A 24,615-nucleotide genomic window follows, 5' to 3' on the forward strand; every position below is an offset into this window, starting at 1 on the left:
GAGAGGAACCATGGCCCTGTCTGCTCCTTGGCCCCTGGTCTCTGCCTCTCCGACTTGCTTTCTGTGCTCCAGTGAATGGGTGAACACGGAATAAGAACTGTCTTCTTCACAGAGACGGTTTAGGCAAAGTTTAAATCATTTGTTTCTAATAAAATAATATTTATTTGACTGCAAAGATCTATAAAGTGATGTGAACAATACACAGAAGACATGACAAGTCCATAGCCACAAAGCCAAGTGGCTGTATCTGCTGATTCCGCTGAGACCACTAGGAAAATCTTAGGGGCCGTGTGGGCTGAATTCGCTCTCCCTCTGTCTAGCCCAGGAAATCTGAGGTGCCCACAATAGTTTTCGTGTCATTCCAGTGCCTGCCACACTCGCTCAGGGCTGGCAGAACGCTTCCCATTCTATATCAGCCTGATCCACGCCGTGTGCTCTGTCCATCGGGGTCTCGCTCTACTCACCAGGGACAGGACGGGAGGGGTGTAGGAGGAGGCAGCTCAGGGCCCATTTCACCGTCCTTTAGGCTGGGAGCGCCGCCCAGCGGTTTCTGTTTTACTGAGTCTTTTCTAGAGAAAAAATCCTTGGGATAATTCTGAGATGATTCCACGTGAATCCTTTAGAGCTTTTCACAGGCATGTGGTAGCGTATTTGGGTCCAGAATCTGGAATTGGGAGGAACTGATTTGAAGCCTCTCCAAGTGACAGTGGGCAAAACCCTGAGAGCTTTTTTCACTAGAGGAGGTAGAGACTCCGGCTCTTGGAAGGAAGAGAACTTAATTAAAATCAGTTTCAGTGTTTGATCCTCCAAGGCAATGTTCACTGCTGCTTGTAGTTCAAAGACACTGGGTCCGCTGACATAGCTGGGGCTCAAGATAAATATTCCTCTTCTACTTTTCTTAATAATGCTCACAATGTCTTCTGCATACACTGGAAACAAAAGATTTAATTATTCGACATCGTTATTGTTTGTTTTTTTTTTAATGACCACGGTTAAAGATTTGATAAAAGTTCATAATAATGCGATTGACAAGGAAATTTAGTTATTTCTGAGATATACATTTTAAAGTAATAACTAGAATTATGACCTATAACATTATACCAGAACATATAAGATTTTTAGAAATTTCATGTAATGTCTGAAACATTTATATTAGCATATTTCCATACAAATAACCCAAAGAAAGTTTAGTATTAGTCGGTTTTTGTTTGTTTTTTTATACAGCACGTTCTCATTAGTCATCAGTTTTATACACATCAGTGTTTACATGACATTGCTACTGTTAAACCCTGAGTCACAATAACCCTGAATCTCCCAGATCCACCCAGCGGGTTCCTCGCAATGGGCACTCTGAGGCAGAGGAAAGGAAGCCTGGTTTTCTTTATCACTTCTCCTAAGTCAACTCTGTGGACAGCTGAAGATATGTTCCAGTGTCTAGTGACTGTCAGTTTCACATTCCTCCCTGTGTTCTGTCTCCTCAAATTGCCAATTCCTCTAGGAGCAAAGCTCGTTGGAACAAGGTTGGCTGGCATAAGAGAGGGGCATGGAATGTCCCAGGCTCCTGGGTGGCGCATCTCAGGCAGAGGAGATCAGCGGGACAGGATGAGGTCTGCACATCTGATCGTGCCCGGGACTGGGCCCGGGCCTGGGGAGTCTGCTGGACCCAGTCCTGAGTTTGTGTCAGGCACAGTCCCAGAAAGCAGCGGGGTCACCCGTTTGGGAGGACAAGAGATAACTTTCTGTTGAGGAGCCAGAAAAGAGATCTTCATTCTGGAAGGCTCCCTGTGCTCCAATAATGTTTTTTCCTGAAGATGGATTATTTTCCTCCTGTGGCAATTGTTTTGATTTTAAATTTTAATTTAATATTGGGGTATAGTTGATTTACAGTGTTGTGTTAGTTTCAGGTGTACAGCAAAGTGGTTCAGTTAGACATATATGTATATCCATTGAAGATGGATTTTTTTGATGATGGAGCATGTCTCTGCAACACACATTTTTCTGTGTTGTTGCCCCAGGAGTTCTAAGCTCATGAAACCTTCCAGAAGATAAATAGCCCAGCAGAAAAGATGACAAGACAACGTAGAGAGTGCTTGCACGTAACTCTCCTTCTTGTGCTACGTTTTCTGTTGGCGTGCAGGACTTACCTCCTCCTGGGGCCACGTCTCTTTCAAGCAAACACAAGGTGTATCCATATTTGTTTTCCAAAACTTCAGGGAATAGACTCAGAGCCAAGTTTTCCTCACTCAGAGATGAAGCGTCCTCACTCTCAAGAGAGCTCCATTTCCCACAGGATATGAAAGCATCGAACTCCTTTTTATCTGAGGAAGAAGCACAATAAAGAATGCAAGCCACACGAGGCTTCCCTGGTGGCGCAGTGGTTGAGAGTCCGCCTGCCGATGCAGGGGACGTGGGTTCGTGCCCTGGTCCGGGAGGATCCCACACGCCGCAGAGCGGCTGGGCCCGTGAGCCATGGCCGCTGAGCCTGCGCGTCCGTCCGGAGCCTGTGCTCCACAACGGGAGAGGACACAACAGTGAGAGGCCCGCGTACCGCAAAAAAAAAAAAAAAGAATGCAAGCCATTGACATATTTTTTACTCTCGTGGCATACCTACATACACTTGAACCATATGGTAAATGGATAAGAATTAAGATTTGGGATCCTTACTGCACTGATTTATTAAATGAAAAGCAGCATCTGTGTCCATTTCAGAATCTCACTGCTGAGGGGTATTGATTATCCACCCAGAATCAGAGTCTAATCGATGAGGCACTCCTGCACCTTCACTGACGTCAGATCAAACAGCTGGGGCCTTCTCTGATTCAATCACATGTTCTCAGGAGTTCCTCTGAGCTCTTTTTGCATCTGCAGCATTGCTGTCTCATTAGTCACACATCAAAGTGGAGTCTGCTCCATCAAAGCGTGATAATACCCAGTGAGCAAAGCACTGCAGAGACCCAGTGCATGAGCGAGCTGACAGCACATGTATCTGTGTTTGAATCCCCAGATGTAAAACGAGATAATGATAACTCCCCGTCTTGCTTCTGTCAGGGTTGCCTGGGATAACGTATATGAAGGATTTGGTGACTGACTTACGGCAGGCACAAGATAATATGCATTCCTTTCCCTTTTAGATGGAAAACTATATTTTGGAACTTGTTTTAGGGTATTTTTAAGGTCTCATGTGCCTCTGTTGACTCAACTATTATAAATGCACATAGACTCTGGGATGTGCTAAAGAACCAACTGGAAGCCATAGAAAATCTCAAAAGTTAACCCACGAGCTCTGGAGTGGCACACAGCTGGCTCATCTTCCAGCACTTTCCACAATGCCCGACAAATAGTATCGTTACAAAGTAGCAAAGAGCAGTGATGCAGCTTGGCAGTTTGCTCGACACGGACCTAAGAGGCTTTAGGCAACAGAAGTGTCAGAAACAGAAAAGCAAGAGGGAAACAGAGGTGGTCTGGCGTCAAGAGAGGAGGATGCCAAAGAGCGAGGTCCTGGAGGTGCATCTAAGATACTTCTCATTGCCCAGGTGGGGAGGCGGCGGCTCAGGGGGCGTGGCCAGCAGGTACAAGCTGTGCAGTTCCTGTGTGACACACCGTAGTCACCCTGATTTCTTCCACATCCCTGTGACACTCCAGCAAACTGGGATTTTTCTATAACCGGAAAACGTTAAATTTCTTTTGTAATAATATTGGAGAGTGGGAGAATTAGACGATCTCCACAATTCTGACATCCTAGGTCTCTCTAAATTTTGGGAGAGTCACAGGAAACAGTCTTTTTGCTGAAAAACATTAGACTGGCCACAGAGTGTGATGAATCTCTGTGCTTGAAAACTGGGTTCTGCCTCCCTGTCAGATTACTAAAACGTTGCCTGTGCAAACAAGAGAGGACACATTTAAAGTACTTCACAGTTTGGGATTAACATATACACACTGCTATATATAAAACAGACAACCAACAAGGGCCTACTGTATAGCACAGGGACCTCTACTCAGTATTCTGTAATAACTTATAGCGGAAAAGAATCCAGTTATATATATAAAACCGAATCACTTTGCTGTACACCTGAAACTAACACAACATTGTAAATCAACTATACTTCAATTAAAAAATAAATTAGGGTAAAAAACATCCCTCCAAAAAATAAGATGTTTCACAGTAGATTGAGTCTTCTGTACAAGCTCTAGAATCTTAAGAAAAATAGCATTTGAGTAAAAGGAGTATGAAGTTGTCTAGGAGAACAATTAAGACAGTGATTAGATAATTTGTTCAATTCGAAAAAGCTATTTAAAATATAACCTCAAAATACTCTCGGCTGAAGGGCTTCTAGTGTGTATTCTCAATCATTGGTCTAAGAAAAGTGTGATTGATGCATTTCTGTGCTACCCCTTTTCCCAGTGATCTGACAGCTCTTCACTGAGTTCCTAGTGTGGGGAAACCACTGGTGTGTGTGTAAAGGGGCATCCCAATTAGGTAAGTATTTAATTGTCCCTGGAAACCAGCAGAAGGGATTCTGCTCTTTCCAAGCAATGGAATCATTCACTAAAACTGCCAGCGTTCTAACCTTTGAGCCTTCCGGGACTAGAAAAACACACCAGCAGCTCTTCTAGTCTAAAGAAGCAAATGTTAATAAACACTATTAACCTGTCTCATGGGAGAACTGACAGATACTTCATGGAGAGTGCCACTGCTAGTATTTTCCAGAACCTCACTCTTTTAGGGACGTTTCCACATCCCCAAGCCCCTCACTTTACAGAAGAAGTTAACTGAGGCAATAGCTAATGGGGGCTCTAAACCTAACTGCCTGGGTTCCATCCCAACCTCTAGCATCCCCTAGCAGTTCCACTGGGGACACAGACTTCACGCCTCTGCCTGGCGTGCAGAATTTCAGTGACGATTCCAGCAGCTGATACATAAGCCTGGCGTGCACTCAGTCCTCAGGAGGTAATGAGAGCTGGAGCCGGTATCACTGAGTGCCTACCATGTGCTACATGCTGTTCTAAATGCTCAATATGTCTTAACTCAAAGAGCCCACATTGCATTCACTGTGATTATGATCACAACCCTACTTTACAGAAGAGAAAAGTAAGGCGTGGAGATGGTAAGTCATCCGCCATCTTGCTTCAGGTTGGTGAGTGGAGAGTTATTTTCAAGTCCAATGTGCCCTACAATAACATCGTTGGCAAGATTCCTAGTAACTGGGATGAAGAGAATTTGTTTCTCCCCTGGGCTCCCAGCCCTTCCCAGGTGTGAAGCCGCCAGACCTGCAGGAGGGTCTCAGAGCCTGAGGGTCATGACTTTCTCCATCGTGGAACATCCATTTCTCAAGCCCCTCCCTCTAAGTCAGTTCCGAGGCGAGTTGGGTCATCTTACCCCCGAGGGTCTCATCCTTGTTTTGGTAGGTTCGGTACAGCAGCACTATTTCGATCCAGTACATGTAGAAGAGCGCACCTGCGGTCAGCACACCTGCCAGGGCCGTGACGGTGCCAAGGAGGATGTAGAGGAACACCACTGTGGAGACGCGGCGGCCGTGAGCAGGTACAGGGGCCGCGTCCCCTCCAACACCCACCTCCCCTATAAGGCCCCATTCAGGCCAGCCCAGCACCTTTTCCAGCCCTATTATTTTTTATCAAAATCTACTGGAAACATTGCTCTTGAATCTGGACACATCTTAAATCACATCTTGAGGGAATTACCATAAAATGAACTCAAGAAAACCCAGGGTAATGGGTCATTTCTGATTGGGGTGGCTGGGAAACTGACAAAAACTTGTTTTTTAAATTGTTTTCTCCTATAAACTTCCACACAACCCATTTCTGTCCCTCTTATTGCATACTGTAAACTACTGTCACGTGTTATCGACCCTACTAAAGTCTAAACTCCCTGAAGCCCAGAGCCACATCTGACTGGCTTTCTCACCTCCACCGTACCTAACACGTGGCGCCTTAGACCCACCTCTATGAAGCACCCACCAAATGTGTCTTATTTAAGCCTCACAAGCATTCAGAACCTGCTTGTTCTCTCATCTCTACTAACTGAGTGAATGGATGATATCACCTTCATCTCTGAGCGTCTTCTTAAAGAAATTTAAGAGCTATTCCTTACCAGGAATTTCCTCTCTAGCTTTAAGAGGCTATGATCTGTGATGTACACATATCACTCCTAAACTGAACAAGAATACTCTTTCTCCCCTCTTTTTCTCCTTTACTCTCTGACACCAGACCATCACATTCTCTGGATTTGGAAGCCAGGGGAGGAAAATAGGAAAGGGAGCTAGGTCCTAGTACGATACCTGCCACATAGGGCATGCTCTGTAGGTCTCTGTAGGATGAATGAATGAGTAAGTGAACGAACTAAGGAGTGAATGAATGAATGAACGAACACAGCTCCCGTATGCAGAACATTCGTAAGAGGACCAGCTCTGGATCACCAATGTGAAACTTACTGGTTGTGTGGCCTCGGTCACGGTACTGAATGAAACAGCACGAGCGCATTGCTGACTTAGAATGTTGTCTGGCATCTAGAGCATGTTAGTGGCTACCATCACTGTGGCTACTTCCTTGGGAAAGTTCCTCTCCTCCCAGGTGAAAGCAGGTGCATGCGTTCTGCAGCCACCTTCAGGCTCACCTCCTTTCTTTTCTTTCAGTTGGATGGACTGGGTAGTGTTCCCAATGGAGTTCTGGGCAAAGCAGATGAACTTCCTGCGAAGATCGCTCTGAGTAACTTCTTTCAGGAAGAGAACACGCTCGATGACTTCATTCTTTAAGGTGGATTTAACACTAGGAAAGGAGGGAAAATACCACACCCCTTTAGTAACACAGATTGACGCCCATTTGCAGTTTTTGGAACACGTGTAAGTAGGTAACCGTTTGGCTTTCAGAAGAGCTGTGGGATCAGATAGTACAAGGAGATGCCAGAAAGAGGATGCTCAGAGGTGGCTCGTTTTTTATTAAATGATTGAATCAGCTAAGCACCATTCTAAGCATTTACGCTAGACTAAAATTACTTGCGAGGCTCATCTGATCTTCCTTACTCAAAGAATTCCCCTTGAGAATAGATACAACAATTTAAGAAGAATGTTAGAAATAACTAGCTTCTACTGAGGGCTGTGTGTATCAGACGGTCCTCTGGTCCCCCGAGCGCTAAATGCGGAGGAGAGGATCAAATCTCCTCCATCCTCACAGGAGCCGCACCAGGTAATGGTGTGGTCGTCCTGACTTGAGCAGCTCAGAACAGGCAAGAAGGTGGGTGACAATCCAAGGTCACACGGCTGGGAAGCGGCAGCGTGATTCCTGGGCCTGTGTCATTCCGCCCTGTCCAGCAAGTGTGAATCTCGGCACTGATTGGCAGTTTGGATTCTCTAAAGTTGCCCGTCTGCAGTCTGTCTTCCCATTAAAGAATATAGTCTCTGTGGATGATGTTTTAGGCTGTTTTGTGTGGAGCCTACAACACCCACTCTTATTCACTGGACGCTTCCTGCCTGCCAGAGGCTGTGATAAGCATATCACCTCTACCGTAGCTGCTCCTTCCAGGGGTGAAGTTTGGTATCCATAGATGATAGATGGCATGGTGGAGGCTCGCAGAGGTTAAGGTTCACATTGCTCAATAGGTGGAAAACAGAGATTCAAACCCGAGAGCATATAAAGTCAGTGCATTCTCCCTTTACCATGCTTGACTACCTTCAAGTTTGATGCAGTGCCATCGTAATATGGGACCCAACGAGTTCCCTTGTCTTAGAAGTTCTTTCTAAATTTGATTACTGTTACCAAAACCCATCCTTTATCTTTTAAATGATGTATGCTCTTCAAAGTGATATTACATTAGTCTGTTGAAATGTTTTGAAAACCAGGAGGAAGTGCTTAATACAGAGGCTATTACTTTGGAACAGACGTTGGGAAAATGAGGGACTCTAGCTCCAAATGTCTAGAGTTTTACTTTCCATTGAGCCAAACTGTCTTCCCAGTAAATTCTTCCCACTAATCTGGGTTGCAAACTAAGTCTAGTTTCTCATAAAACTTAACAGCTTCCAAGTACTTCAAGACAGAGATCCCACATTACAACAGTAATCAGATCTACGGGAAAGAACGAGGGTGGCTGTAATTGGCAAATGTCTGGGTAAATATAAGACTATCTCTTCTTTCTTTAATTTCTTTAAAAGTTATAGTTTAACATATGCAGACAACAATAAAATGATACCTCAGTTATCAATATCCTGCCATTTTTGTATCATTTAAGCCTTCACTAATTCCTTACACCTACTCCATTGTCATTATATGGTTCTTTTTGGTAATATTTACCTACCTTGAAGTGCACAATGTTTAGGTGTATACTTTTTCTTTTCCCTCATGCATGGCATGAGGGATCTTAGTTCCCCGACCAGGGATAGAACCTTTGCCCCTGCAGCGGAAGGTGGAGTCTTAACCACTGGGCCACCAGGGAAGTCCCTAGCTGTATACTTTTGACAAATGGTTATTAGGGTATAGAACATTTCCAACTTCCCAGAAAGTTCTCTTGTATCCCTTTCTAGCCAACGCCTAGCCTACCAGAAGGAATAACAGTTCTGATTTTTTTCACCTTAGATTAGTTTTTCCTTCTCTAGTTAATTTGTTCTTTTTATTGCTGAATAATAATCCATTGTATGAATGAATGTAACTGTGTTTTAATTTTTGACTATTGTAAATAAAGCTGCTGTAAATATACCTAAAAAAAAAAAAGACAGCTATCTCACCTCTGGGTCTCCTTTTCCAGGTTGGATTGCATCAACTATTCCTCATTTCTCATATTTTCGGTCAGATCGCTTATTATTGTGCCATTTTCTCTGCATACGCTCCGGACTGTTAAGGACCCCAACACTGGGGCCCTGACTCGGCCCACTCTGGATGGATGGCACAGGGGGGAATGGAGAATGGCTGGCTAGGGTGCAGAATCCTTTCCCGTTCGTTCCGTGTGCCAAGTCTATTCAAGCAGCATGGGTTGTTATGTCTGCTTGTTAGTTTGGTGGGCAAAGCAGCCACATCAAATTGTTACTACAAATTGAACTTTAAAACAACTGATAAAAAATGTAAAAAATAAAATAAAAAGATTATTTTAGAAAAAGGTGGGGGGAATTTCCCGGTGGTCCAGCGGTTAAGACTCGGTACTTTCACTACCTAGGACCTGGTTTCAATCCCTGTTCGGGGAAGTAAGATCCCACAAGCTGTGTGGCCAAAAATAAAAAATGAAATAAAAAATAGCAATTAAAAAAAAACACAACAGAAATATTTCATTCTATGGCCCTCTGTGAAACTGCATTTGGCCCCCAAGTTTAAAATTAACTCACGCTTTGCATTTCTATACTCTTATTTGCACGACTAGTTGGCGCTAGTGGCCACACCAACTCCATGTTTGTTCAGCTCTGTGTGTACATTTCAGGGGGTTCTAAAGGTGAAAGCTTTTAGTGTGAGTTGCAAAGAATAAGTTCGCTAATTTCCTTCTTACCTTCTCCCCTCCGGTGTTGGGACTTCCCACTCCTGGTCAGAATCTTTGACGTACCATCTTATCACAGGCTTAAAGTTTATTTCGAAGCCAAATCGGGCCATGCAGTTAAGAGTTAAAGGCTTTCCTGAAAAAAGGGGCCACAGAACACAGGAAGGAAGCCCGTGAGAACACTTTGTCCTGTGCAGGAGGAAGACACCATCTGGAAACTGTTCCCTGAGGCAGTCAGGTTCGCAGGTAAAACAGGTGTACCAGACAAAGCCAAACGTCCACCTGTCTGTCTCTCATTCGGAAACAGGTAAAACCAGGGATGTTTGTCTCTACTGGGCAGCTCTTAGACCTCAAACCTGTTACTACATTTCTGCAAATGAAGATAGGCATGGTCACAGCACTACGGGTTCTGATGTGGTTTAAGGATAAACACCAGGAAAATGAGCAGCTTCAGGGACCAGCTCTGTCTTCCGACGCCGCTGTTGAAGTAGTACAAGGGTGCCAGTAAAGAAATACTAACTAGTACTTGCATATTAAATGAAAATCCTGAGGTTTGGGCGGCATGTAGTTTAAAGAAGAAAGTATTTAGATATTCAGCTGAGTATTTTGAACATTACACTGCGGACGGACATGCATGTAACTACGCTACCCTCTTTCTGCCCGTTTTCTCTGTAAGGGGTATCCAGATATGCTCTGCCTCAAACTCAATATTTTAAATGTGAAATGTTTAGGAACTCCATTTGAAAACTCACCTTTGCACCTTAATAATGCTTTCCCCACAGTAATACTTTAAAATTCATTGGTACCTTGTGTAACTTGGCTATTTTTGAATTAATTAATGTTTTCCCTGCTTCTTTCCTCCTTCCTTTCATTCTTGTGATTTTGCCCGTACTGTTATTTCTATTTCATAATCAGGATACACCGCTACCGCCACCTAGTGGTGATTTAATAATATCTCTTTTTACATTTCTTTCTATAATGATAAACATCTTATTAGCATTTAAAGGAAACCGCCACCCAGTGGTCTTTTACCATAATATCTACTTTTACCTTTCTTTCTACAACGATAAATATCTTATTAGCACTTAAAAGAACACTTATTTTATTGGAACAACCAGCACTTGGTTTTGAAGAGAAGAGCTCTTATTTGGCTATGTGGGAAGATGTAATTGAAGCTGACAAAGTCAAAGGGGACCACAGGAAGTCACTTTCCCCCTGTACCCCAAAGAAGACACTAATTTGGAATACAACTTATTTGAGCAAGGGTTGTAGTATTCTCCTACAATTTATCTTAAAGGCCAGACCAAACGCTGTATTCGTAAAGGTTAATGCTACCTAAGTTGGTTAACTGATTAAATGTACAGATTTAATCAATGAACCTAACCAATCTGTGTAACCCACTGTTCCGGGGTGGAGTAGGGAAGAATCTTAAAAAAAAAAAAAATCTACTGATCATGTCTAACATACAAGTCACCTAATATGTCAATACATCATCCCATATTTCTCAAGGCAACCTTGCGAGGTCAGTTTTATTTTGTCTAGTTACAGATTTATAACCTGAGACTTCAAAAGATTAAATAGCTGTATAAGATCACAAACCTAGTCAGTGGCCGAGTCTAGATTCACCCCCAATTCTGTTTAATTTGAAATCCCGAGGCTCTTCATTGTAACACACTTAGACCTGCTCCCAGAAGCAAAGTACCCTTCAAGGGTGATGACACCACCCACCTTACCAAGTTCTACTTCCAGCGTGTCCTTGATGGGATCCAGAATATCTGGTTTGAGATTAGTGTTTTTCACTAAAAGATGAAAACAAAAATTATTATTTGCACTGGGAAATCTGAAGGCCTGCTTCCTGAGGATTTGAACGCACGGTCACACTTTGATCTAAGTGTTTTGGAACTTCCTTCACAAATTTCATCCATAATGTACAAGGCTAGAGACTCATGTCTCCATGTGAAAATCACGCCTCCAGAAATGACTGTGACATCAGGTTGTAGGTGCTAGCGAAACGTGAGTCCTTGATAAATCCGTACCCGCCCCGGGGGAACCTCCTTCCAGGCCAGCCCCGCGGGCCCATTGCAGACGTGAAACCCCACCCCATCTTCTCCTCCAAGATTGTTTTCTGGTGCATCCGGCTGAGTAATCCCACAGGAAGGAGGACGCACCTGAGAGAATGCACAGGTTAGCCAGATTGGAGCCCACCCCTCCCTCCATCCTCAAGTTCATGGTTTGTTTGAAAATAAAGGTGAGCTCAGCCCTTCATGAATCATTTTATCCCTCAACTTCCTGCCACAAACTTTCACCTATGCCTCCACTGTCAAACTCCTTCCTGAAGATGTCCCATCTCCTAAGAAAGGAAACTTCATCACCTCTCTTCTGGAATTGTCCTCTCTTAATTCTCAGGGACCTCCTTCCCTCAATTACATTATCTTCCTCCTGTATCTTTGACTCTCTCTCTCTCTCTCCTTCCCATCAGCATTTATCCACTCTCAGTCTCTCCATCTTAAAAAAAAGAGGAAAAAACCCTTCACCTTATACCCCTGCCCCACTCATTCTCCTCCCTTCCCAGCCAAGTTGTTGAAAGAGCGCTGTGTGCTCGTTTCCTCCCTCCCTTCCCCTCCCGTGAAGTCTGATTTCTGCCCCCATCACTCCACTGAAACCGCTTTGGCCAAAGTCACCAGTGACCCTCCTTGCACCTAAATCCACTGGGCACGGCTTTTTTTTTTTTTTTGGTACGCAGGCCTCTCACCCCTCCCGTTGCAGAGCACAGGCTTCAGATGCGCAGGCTCAGCGGCCATGGCTCACGGGCCCAGCCGCTCCGCGGCATGTGGGATCTTCCTGGACCGGGGCACGAACCCGCGTCCCCTGCATCGGCAGGCGGACTCCCAACCACTGCGCCACCAGGGAAGCCCACGGCTGAGTTTTTAATCTGCTTTCCCTCTCAGTAGCATTGGATGCTGCTGGGCATGCTCTTCTCTCCTCTTCGGGGTGCACGTTTCTGTGCTCTGAGGCTCGCCTCCCCCGTCTCTACTCACTCCCCTGAGCGTTATGGGCTTCTCCTCCTCTGCGCCTCTTGTGAGTATCACGTCTCCCCGGTCTCTCCTTGTGGTCTTCATTCCACCTACTCTCCTTGTGGGGCAGCTCTCGCTCCAGGCCTCTCTTCCCGATGAAAGATCTTGGCCCTCAAAATGCTCTCTCGCCTACGTCATCAATTTCACTTCCTTTACTGCTCCCTCCCCACCTTGCCACTGATACCCACTTGCTGATGCAAATAATGACCTCCCTCTTCCCAAATCCAAGGAGCAGTTTACAGGCTTCACCATATGAGGCCATGCATCACTCCCTCTTTCTTGGGACACTTTATCGCTGAGCCCTGGGATAGCTGCTACTCTCTGTTCTTACACCGCTTCTCCATCTCCTGTGAGATGCTTCTCCGCCCCCGTGCCTCCCAGTGCTGGATGTTCTAGGCTCCCTCCTCTCTATACTCCATCCCCACATGACCCCATTCTCCCTCGGCTTTAGATATCGTGTCGGCGGCCACCCTCACATTCACATCTCCCGATGTAGTAGCCTGTATCCCAGACTGGTTTATCCAAATACCCACTTGTCATGGTGACTTGATGAATCAAAGTCCTTTCAAGCTTAACACTGAATTTCTTCCTCAGACCTGCTTCTCTTTCAGTATTTTTTCTGTCTCATTACATGGTGCCACTGTTTACCAACTCATCATGCCAGAAAAGTAATCCGTCATTGATTCCCTTCTTTCCTCTTGCACATAAACTCCATCAACATGTTCTGTTGACACACACATAAAGCCATTTCTAATCACCTCTGCTCAGTCTACTCAAAGAGTGACCAGAGACATCTTTTTAGAACATGATTCGGATGTGCTGCTCCCCCCACCCGTGCCTTACACCAGCCCTTATGTATCCCATCCTACCCCTTCCACTTCCATCCCATCCCATCCTATTCCACCCCTTCCCATCCCATCCCATCCCAGCCCATCCAACCCCATCCCATCCCATCCCATCCCATCCCATCTTCTCTCAATATGTTATAGAAAGTCCACCTTGTTGCCCAGCGTAAAACCTGGCTCTCATACTGTACCCCTCCTTTTCCCTCTTTTCACTCCCAATTCCCAAAGCGTTTCACGTGTAACTTCCTAAGTATTTCTGGAGTTTGCTCTCTTCTCTCCATCCCTACTGCCCCTCCTAGTTCAGGTCACCATCCGCAGTTGCCTCCTTGACCCACAGCAGCCTCCTAATTCTTCTCTCTGTCTCCCTTGTCGCCCCACCCCCAAACCCATGTTCTACATAATAAGAGTGATCTATCTCAAATCCAGATCTATTCATGACACTCTCCCACATAGAACCCTCAATGGCTCCCCATTTTTCCTTGGATAAAGTCCAAACTGACTTGAACAGTGTGATGTCTGTTCTGCTTCCAGATACCCTCAACTGACCTTCTCTTTCTCCCTGGAAAGCACCATGCTGTCTCTCATCTCCTGGATGTTAACTATGCTGCTCCCTCTGCCTGGAACGGCATCTTTTCCACCTTCACTGGGCTAGTTTGTCCTCACCCCTCAGTTCTCACCCAGCCTCAGGGTACCCAGGTCTGGGTTTGTGTGTCCCCCACATGCCCCGCTGCTTCCCTTTCTCTCCACTCATCACACCGAACTGTAGTAGCCTGTTTCCTCTCTGTCTGCCCCACGAGACGGTAAGTTCCGGGAGGCCAGAGAAAGTGTCCAGGCGCTCATTATTACAACCTTAGCACCAAGCCCAGTGCCTGATACATATCACATGTTCCACAAATACTGGTGTAAGAATGAACAAATGAAAGAACGAATGAGTAAATGAGGAAGACAGGAATGATGACAGAGAAGACTTACAAAGATGTGACAGAGGTTGCAAAGCATCCTCTGGGAGAGAGAAAAGCAGATTCTGCCACTGAAAGTTTGATGGGTGAGTTATCACGCCCGAGGGAAAGAGCAAAACCATGCCTGGAGGGGCAAGTGGTCCAAGTTGGGTATTTGCCTTCTAACCCCTCATCCAAGCAACAATCTCAAATAAATTTAAATCGATGAGGTCTAAAGTATTGCAGAGTGCCAGGGCCCAGAAGTAAGCAGGGGAGTTTGACTTGGTCTCGGCGTGCTCCATGTGGTTTGTATCTTGCAATGAAAGAAGAGGAAGTAAAACTGATTACTATATTTACTAAGAGCAGAGTCAACCATTCTGTATGGTTATGGTTTGATATAGGCCATGCTTAAATTGATTACATCATACAGTTTATCCATGCTTTACACTTGTAAATCTAATAAGAATGACCCAAGGGAAAGCCTGGGCCAAAAACAGACAAGTCACAGAAGAATAAGCTCGATGGGCCAGTAAACAAATGGCAAGATATTCAACTTCATTAGTAGTCAGGGAAACGTAAATTGGTATGAAAATAAGAGAGTCCACTTGACACCAAAGTCTGAAACCACCAAATATTACTTGGGAATAATGGGAATCTGTTCATTGCTGATGCGGGTATAAATTAGCAAAACAATGTCTATGAACAATACCATGTGTTTATAACACAAAACACATTTTATAACATGAAACAATATTCTGTTTTATTAGTAGATACATACATATGTAGAAAAAGCATAAAACATAAATGGAAAGGATTATAACCTAAGAGTGGGCTACATCTGCAAAGAGAGGAAGTGGGAAGGCCTCAAGTTGTATCTGTATTGTTTTGTTTCGACAAAGAAACCGTGAGATGGAAAAACCATTATTAAAGCTCGTGATAGGTACACGAGTGTTACTTATTTCTGGGTGTGAAATATTTAGCATTGTTTTTTAATTTATCATCTCTTATGTGTAAAATCTTTAATCTTGTTTATTTCTTTACATGAACCTTTGATATTGTTTTTTAATTTATCACAAAACAAACCAGAATCAATGTGTAGAAAACCCAACCTGTGACAACTTGAATATGACCCAGAACTAGGCCTTCCTTGGAGGATGGAATCTAGGTTAATGGAAAAGTGATGTTCACCAACGTTCCAGGCTTTACATGACTGTAGGCTATGAGTGTCTCCTTCCTCACCACAGAAAAATATCACTGAGCCAAAGAAGATAACTTTCGCTGGGTAACTGGGGTTGACATCTCAAATACTGAAACCAAAAGCCTCACTTACCAATGGTTTTTACTCGAACAACAGCTCTGACTGTCCATAAACTTGAATTATCTGACTGAGTGTAATCACACACGTATGTGCCCTGGTGATAGTCATAAACGTCATCCACTTCAATTGGGTTGCTCCTTTTTTCAGAGAGTAGTTTTCCATTCTAATCCAAGAGACAAGAAAATGAAATAATTTAACCAGAGAATTACTATTAATATTAAGCTCACCTATAGCGAAACTTCACAAATTTGAACCAAGGAAGGGGGAAGGTCAGTCTGATATAAGGACATCGCAGAACATAATACCCCCAAGCTGTAAAAGATTCTGCTCAAAACTATATCTGTAAGATTCTTACTTGAAACGAGAAGCATTTTCAAAGACAATGACATGTGGAGATGAAGACAGCCCAGCAAGAGCTGTTTAACCTGGTAAAGCCCAAAGTGTGATTCAGGCCCCTAGATTCTAGAAAACTCATAGTGGTCTAAGTGGTCGATACCTAAATGAATTTTTTTAAAACATGTATATTTATATTTCTGGAAGTCGATATAGATTTTCTGTGTATTGGGCTTACATAAAGTTTCTTCTTTAAATAAATTTCACTCGAATAAAAGAAAAAATGTTAAATTGAAAACATTAAGTAGATAACTAAACAGATGTATCTAAATTTGACAAAGAAGGACTGGGATTCCGGAACAATTATTTAACTCCTAGTGGACTCAAAGTTGAGCGAGAACTAAAATTCAGTTATGAACATTTCTCTCGCCTACTTAGAGTCTCTCATTGACACTCCTTTGTCTTGAGGGTAAAGGCTAAAATTCTTCACAGCCTGATCTTGGCATTCCTTCCCCGACTCACTTCCTGCTTCTGCCCCTCTACCCACCCGTCATTCCCTACATAACCACGTTCTTTCTCAATCAACGTGTCTCCCACCACCTTTCCCCACTGGGAAGGCTGTTGCTCAGTTTTCACATCCAACTCAAGGGGTGGTTCTCACGGAGAGAAGTTTTTTTTTTTTTTTTTTTGTGGTACGCGGGCCTCTCACCGTTGTGGCCTCTCCCGTTGCGGAGCACAGGCTCCGGATGTGCAGGCTCAGCAGCCATGGCTCATGGACCCAGCCGCTCTACGGCACGTGGGATGCTCCTGGACCGGGGCACGAACCCGTGTCCCCTGCATCGGCAGGCGGACTCTCAACCACTGCGCCACCAGGGAAGCCCAGGATAGCCCTTTTCTAGTAATGATGCATTTGGATGTCTCCTCCTGTGAGTTGTCGAGGGCAGCCTTTGTGCCAAGACATTTAGCTGGTCCTGGACACACTGGAAGGAATAAACACAGATCCCCTCTCTGAGCGAGCTCTCAGCCTAAGGATGCATGTCTGAGCAGTAAGCCAGAGTACGGCACACCCAGGCGGCTCTGCCTCATAGGAAAAGTAGGGACTCTCCCCCCAGTCTAAGCCGAGACTTGAAGGGTATATGCAGGAATCACTCAATGCCAACAAGGACCTACTGCATAGCACAGGGACCTCTGCTGAATATTATGTGGCAACCTAAATGGGAAAAGAATTTGAAAAAGAAAAAAGAAAGAAGAAAGTAATTGACATTTTAGGAACACCTGAAGCAAAGCCTGTATGTAGGAAACAAGGCCAAGGTGAAAGGGCTGATGCGAGTAGATGTGTTTGATCTTTGTATCTCCAGGATACAGCAAGCAGGCCAGCAAGAATAAGGTCTTTGTAAATAAGGGGTGAATAAATGCAAGTCAGTTGGAAGAAAGGTTTGGAAGCATAAGAGTCAGATGATCAGACATTTTTAGAAGAATGACTGGCAGCTCTTTTGTGACTGTGGAAACTCTTGTAAATTTAAGCAAAGACTATCATAGTCACCCTTGTATCTTTAGGGGCTAGGAAGTGGTAGGGACACAGTAGTATTTATTGAATGATGTGGTATCAGTGTATCATTAATCTTATAATCATTAATCCTCTAACCTCTGGATAGCACCTGGCTTTCCAATTTCCTACTAAGAGTACTAGCAATATATCTTTCACCACTGCAGTCAAAAGAAAAGAGATAAACAACAAAAATAACAAAATATCAATAGTAAGAACTCATTACCTACGTAGACTACAAAGTTATTTCTCATGTGTATCTCATATGAACATTCAAAGGATTCTCTGGGGGGCTTCCCTGGTGGCACAGTGGTTGAGAATCTGCCTGCCAATGCAGGGGACACGGGTTCGAGTTCTGGTCTGGAAGGATCCCACATGCCGCGGAGCAACTGGGTCTGTGAGCCACAACTACTGAGCCTGCGCGTCCGGAGCCTGTGCTCCGCAACAAGAGAGGCCGCGATAGTGAGAGGCCCGCGCACCGCGATGAAGAGTGGCCCCGGCTCGCCGCAACTGGAGAAAGCCCTCGCACAGAAGCGAAGACCCAACATAGCAAAAGTAAGAATAAATAAATAAATAAATGAGGCAGAAGGAAATAACTGCCCTTTAAAACAGATTAAAAAAAAAAAAAGGATCCTTTGGTTTGGTTTGCACAGATTCTATGTCTTCCATTTTATAGATGAGAAAACCGAGGTTCTGAAGTTTGTGTTTTGTTCTATACCATATAGCTCGTGAGAGGCCTGAGAATGTATCTACGTTCTTCTGATTCTGAGTTTCATGTTCTGATTGAGGAATTTCCCTTCCCCTTTGCTTGATGACTCGTAGAAGCAGAAATTCCCCTCCCCGAAGTCTCTGGTGTGGTTCCTGTGGCCCAAGAAAGAATTTCCAGTAGGTTGTCAAGGAGCTGAGAAGAGGGTCAGAACTGGTCAGAGCTGGGCAGCTGCAGGTAGGAAGTAAAACAAGACCAAGAGGTGGGACTGACAAGGTTAAACATCTATCAAGAACATTTTAAAAGGAAGCTTCAGGGCACGGGATAAAATTCAGAGATGAAATTTCGAGAGAACATGGTAATACCATACAAAGAACAGAAATTGGAGTGGAGGTGTGTCGTAAAGCACATGAGAAATTAATGCAGAGGAGGGGATGCAGAGTTGGAACCAGGCTGCAGCTGGGCCATAGGGAGGATGAGTGATTACAAAGTGGGCCTGACTTTTTTCAATAAAAAGGTAAGTATGGCTTAGTGTGTATCATCAAGACTTTATGGGATGGAACTCAAACAAAACATCAAAGAGATAAGGGGCAAGAAATCTGTGTCAAGAATGATGGGAAGCTGATCTAATAACATAATCACAAATGATCCTAGTAGGAGAGAGAAGTGCCAATGAGGCCACACAGGAAATTCTTTGTTTTGCTCAGATGTGAAACAGTCAAGAGCCAAATACAGAAGCAGGAGCATCAATCAGTGTGATCCTGTATAAAGAGCATCAGTAAGTCCCAGAGAGGACTGACACATGTGACAACCTGTGGATTGTAGCATTGTACACACCGCAGGAAGTTGCCCAGGATTCTGAAATTTCACAGTGAGAACAATCGAATGGGCCAATGTATGGACCTTGGAAACAGCTTCCAAAAATCGAATCTAAATGACTTTTACCTCTTCCCTACCAGGAATTGCATCAACCTTTAGTCTGGCAAGTCTCACCATACTTACCAGCTCTCCATGTCCCTGGGCTCGCAGGATGCCACCAGGTGCCAGGGACAAGGAGAACGAGGCCAAAGGAAATGAGAAGAAGTGGCAGGTCTATGTGCGAAAATTCCATGGAACTCAGGGTTCAGAGATGACCCAGCAGCCATGTCAGCACTGTGGCATGTGAATGAGGGTGACTTAAACCACCAATGGAAAAGTCACTCAGGTACAGTCTTACTGCCAGGACGTCACAGCCATGTCACAGGCACCCATGTCTCAATGCCCCAGACCCTCGCAGAAGAGCCTCTCCCACTGCCCTGTGTTATAATTCTGCCTGGTGTCAAAGATTCGTTTAGCTAAAGAACCAAAAACGCCCTCCCATTAATGTAATATCATCTAAGATGAAGTCTGCTTATGCCAAAGCTATTTTTCATTATATTTTTATTTTAATTAATTAATTTACTTATTTTTGGCTGCGCTGCGGGATCTCAGCTCCCCGACCAGGGATCGAACCCGTGCCCCCTGCAGTGGAAGCGCAGAGTCCTAACCACCGGGCCGCCAGGGAATTCCCATTATATTTTTATGAATTAGGAAAATAGTATTAGAATGAAAAACAGATAATTCCCTTTATTCTGACTTCTTCATCGTTCAATATTTCAGTTAAGAATCTCCAAGTCTAAATTTTTTGAGGTGTCTATTAAAACTAGTTTGGAACCCCCCCAGAGACTACAGCACGTGGATTTATTTCGCTCGGTTGTTCTATACAACTGGCAGGTCCACCCCTGGTCAGCAGTTTCATGTGAATTCAGTACCACCGTGTTTTCATCCTCTCAGCCAGTGTTAGTGTTGTCGGTTTTGAGATAATCTTAAGCGTGAGCCACGCTTCACCTGAGTACCTGTGGTTTAGCATGAAGAAAAGGAACACTGGGTATTATTTCCTGCCTAATGTCATCACTTTTAGTGATACTTCCACGAGGTCTGTGACTTTCCAGGATACTGTCTGTGTGTGTGCATGTGTGTGTGTAAGCACGTGTACACACACGTGCGATTCATGCATTTCATGCAATCCATGAAACATAACCTAAAGGATGACCTGTCCAAATCTCCGTCGGAAGATACAATTTTAACAACAGCTATTCTTTGCCTACTTTTAAGACAGATGCCTAGTCACCATTAAACACATCCTGACATTTGCAGTCGAGGCCCCAGAGAAGAGAAATAAAGCTTCCTTTTGTGAATGTCATAGAACATTGGGGTTTAGTTCATAAGAGCAGTACATGCAGAAAGCTGGCGACTACCGTGTGGCCTGTGCTTTACCAGAAAGTGAAAATAGCTTTCATTTCAGGGATACCATCATTGAAAATTCAAATGCATTTTCATTTTAAATAACGGGGCAAGCCTGGTTTGGGAACAGCCTACCTTGACGTAGTAAGGCATCTGTCATCCCAGATTACAAATACTTTCGAACCATGGGAAGTTTTGTTCTTAAGACTGAACTGAAAATAATGAACAGAACCATCGGCTATTCTTACCAACCTCATTTTAGAGGTTATGAAATTAACGTGTTTCTTTTTTTTTAATTGAAGTATGTTGACTTACTATGTTGTGTTAGTTTCTACTTTACAGCACAATGATTCACTTTACATATATATATGTCCTTTTTTCATATTCTTTTCCAGCATAGTTCCCTATGCTATACAGTAGGATCTTGCCATCTATCTATTTTATATATAGTAGTTTGTATCTACTAATCCCAAACGCCTAATTTATCCCTCCCCTCTTTTCCCCTTTGGTAGTCATAAGTTTGTTTTCTATGTCTGTGAGTCTGTTTCTTTTTTGCAGATAAGTTCATTTGTGTCATATTTTAGCTTCCACATATAAGTGATATCATATGGTATTTGTCTTTGTCTGACTTACTTCACTTAGTATGATCATCTCTAGGTCCATCCATGTTGCTACAAATGGCAATATTTCATTCTTTTTATGGCTGAGTAATATTCCATTGTGTATATATATACCACACCTTCTTTATCCACTCATCTGTTGATGGACGCTTAGGTTGCTCCCATATCTTGGCTATTGTAAATAGTGCTGCAATGAACATTGGGGTGCATGTGTCTTTTCAAATTAGAGGTTTTTCCGACCTTCCCAAGAGTGGGATTGCTGGATCATATGGCAACTCTATTTTTGTTTTTTAAGGAACCTCCATACTGTTCTCCATAGTGGCTGCACCAATTTACATGCCCATCCACAGGGTGGAGGGTTCCCTTTTCTCCACGCTCTCTCCAGCATTTGTTATTTGTAGACGTTTTGACGATGGCCATTCTGACCAGTGTGAGGTGGTGCCTCGTTGTAGTTTTGATTGCACTCCTCTAACAATTAGTAAGGTGCTTCTTAAATTAGGATTTTATTGAGGGCAGCACATTTTCTGTGTCATTTTAAAATATAAAATTGAGACCTTAAGCACACACTCACCCTCCCTGTACAGTTCTTTCTACGAGGGACATAATAACACCAGTTGTCACTGAATCTCAAGAGAATCAAGTGAGGAAATATTGTCTCACCCATTGGTAATTTTACCTCCAGGAGACTCTGATTGCTAAGTTTGGGGGTACAAAAAGCCGACAGATAAACATGGGCCACTTTCTGGACTTTGATCAGGGACAATTTAAAATGATATTTTTATATTAACAAACAGATATCTTTGGAAGTCAAATTTAAAGTTTTGCATGATTTCTTAAAGCAAAGTATTGAACTTCAAACAATTATCATAGGGACTTCCCTGGTGGCGCAGTGGTTAAGACTCCATGCTCCCAATACAGTGGGCCTGGGTTCGATCCCTGGTCCAGGAACTAGATCCCACATGCATGTCGCAACTAAGAGTTCACATGCCACAACTAAGGAGGGGGTGAGCCACAACTGAGGAGCCCGTGAGCCTGTCCGAGGAGCCCACCTGCCGCAGCAAAGACCCGACACTACCAAATAAATAAATATTTAAAAAGCCAATTATTACAAATGTAGGAGGTGATTTAAATTCTATTCCCAGATTCCACCACCCTGGGTCAACTGATATTCCCAGACTTTGGAAAAGATGCTTACACAGCATTTATATATCTGTTAGGACTTAGAAAAACTATAAAATACAATGGAAGTGTTTTTGTTATGAAGTTTACTCACATGTGGTTCATAACTCAGAATCATTCTGAAACTCGTCTTTTCCTGATTCCTGTTCCCTTTTTGTCTTAGCACTGTCCTCCCTCCCCACTGACTCACCTGTCACCCAGGCCACCAGGTGCTTGCCTTAACTGTCTTCCCAGAGGTGTCCTCTTTGGAAAGTATTCCAGTCTCCTCCTTCTTTCAGAAACCCTTCAAGACATGCTTGTTGGGTGTTCCTTTCACCCTAGCAATGCCCTTTGCTTTCCAAAGGCAGTAAAATTGAACAAATCTGGTCTTCTGAATGAGTGGGTGTTTATAAGTTTATATCTTAACCTCACATGTAATGGACTTGAATTTTAGAAAAATTTCTGACACTGATCAAAAGGAGGGTTCTAATAATTGGAACATTGGACTCTGTGGCTACCTAGGGGAAAACTGCTTTTGAAAGTCAGGTCTTCTCTGTAGGCGTGAGGCCAGTCTTTGGGAAGCTCTAGAGCTCAGATTCAGACTCACATTTCTATAAATTACATAGGGAGATGCTACCGTAACAACTAAACTCTGGTATCAGTTTCAGTGAAGTCATTCTTACCTGGTACCAGGTCACCTCTGGACTTTGTGTATCACTTTGGTGGCTGAGACCGGGGCAATAAATGGAGCCCATGCTACCAAGAAGAAGGAGTTGTTCATGTGATATGGAGCTCCCACAGGACATATTTGTCTTGGGTTTAACTTCTAAGATCATCTTGACACAACAGGCCTCATCCTTGGGGCTCCTAGGAAAGTTAACAAGGTCCTGTGAACACAGATGTTATATCCAGATAGTAAAGGATTTGGTAATGTTTTCAGATAGAAATGTACTTGGGACTTACCTAATCCTAGGTCTACAAATGTATGACCCAGCATTATTCATCTCTGTGGTCAAGAAATGAAGCGTGCTCTTGTCCTGGATCACATGAGGATAGTTTTGTGTAATTTCTACTAGTGGATCTCTGTTTGGAGGTTGTAGGTACCATTGGACATCAGATAGGTTCTTACTACCACTGCAGGGCAGGTGTTCAGAGCTTTGCGTTGGTGAGAGTTGACTTCTGTGGTAGAAATGGGATTTCTGTGGCTCTGGAAAATCACAAAATAAGACAAACTCCTCCCCACACCTTGCAGAGTATGTCCTAAGAAGCTTTCCAGTGGAGCAATCTGAAAACCACAATAAACAAAGGAGCACAGAAACACATTAGAGGAATTCTAACATATTTACAAAGAGTACTTGGTTTCACAAGGGATTAAGCTCCCTTGGGTGTCTTTCTCCTTCACGGTTCCCATTCTGTGGGGAAAAGAAGTTCATGTTCTAATTCCCTCCCACTGGTCTTCAGCATCACCAGTAGCAACGGAGGTTTCCTGTTAAACATGTCAACCCACCTTTAATTCCTCTTCAGCTGCTTCCACTGAACACCCAGATATAGTAACTGGGTTCCACGTGGATGCTTGGTATCAACTGAAAGCTGTTCACCCCAATAATTTCTCCTCCTACCCCCATCTTAAAAGTAGAAAGGAAATGTTCTATATTATTATGCCTTGCTGCCGATGTATCCCAGAATACCTGTCACTTTAAACTTGGACCATAAAACTCATAAGGTTAGCATGAAAAGTGAAAAACCCCTACCTGAAGTGTTAAATCCTTTAATTTTCCCTCCTGCGATAAGCCAAAGAAATACCCAGCTCAAGGAAAGCATTGTTCTCGCTGGGTCTTGTCATTGCTTCAGGACATTTGTTCTGTTGCCAGAGTGGAGGACATTGTAATTCAGGGCTCCACCCTGAGAATCATCTTCATTTCTGTAAATCAAGAAATGGGAAATGAAGAAATCGGAACCAGTGATCAAAACGCAAGTCACACAGGAAGCTTTGAAAGGGCAGGTCCTACCCAACAAGCCTTCACATGCCCACACTACAGTGGTATTTTCAACAGCATGTGGCAGGTCCTGCGTATGTCACTTCTTACACAACTGAAGGAGGAAGGACATCTCAGACTCATGGTACTGCTTGTACCTACACTCCGTACGGTGTGGTCTTTTGATGCCATTTCTTTATGGAATCCTTTTTCTTTTCCTAAGTTTCTGACCTAGTACGTATATTTTCATGGGTAATTTGGAAAGAGTTAAGTGAAAGTTTTCCTGAAAAGATCATCCAAGTTGAATGAAAATGTCAGGTTCTCCCCAATTAGGGAAACTAGTGCGGTAGCTGGTGTGTAAACTTGAGAA

General features: G+C 43.7%; 1 protein-coding gene across 1 annotated transcript; it reads right to left on the bottom strand.

Moving 5' to 3' along the window:
- Window positions 1-555: 555 nt before the first annotated feature.
- On the bottom strand, window positions 556-24,090 carry IL18RAP (interleukin 18 receptor accessory protein). Its single transcript, XM_065891425.1, has 10 exons — window positions 24,021-24,090; window positions 23,233-23,554; window positions 22,953-23,136; window positions 15,657-15,807; window positions 11,203-11,268; window positions 9,482-9,605; window positions 6,632-6,783; window positions 5,378-5,515; window positions 2,145-2,318; window positions 556-929 (listed from the first exon to the last, which is right to left on the bottom strand). The coding sequence occupies exons 1-10, from the start codon at window positions 24,088-24,090 to the stop codon at window positions 556-558; spliced, it is 1,755 nt and encodes a 584-aa protein (XP_065747497.1).
- Between the last annotated feature and the right edge of the window lie 525 nt (window positions 24,091-24,615).

The sequence above is a fragment of the Phocoena phocoena genome, chromosome 14, assembly GCF_963924675.1.
Source record: "Phocoena phocoena chromosome 14, mPhoPho1.1, whole genome shotgun sequence".
NCBI lineage: Eukaryota > Metazoa > Chordata > Mammalia > Artiodactyla > Phocoenidae > Phocoena > Phocoena phocoena.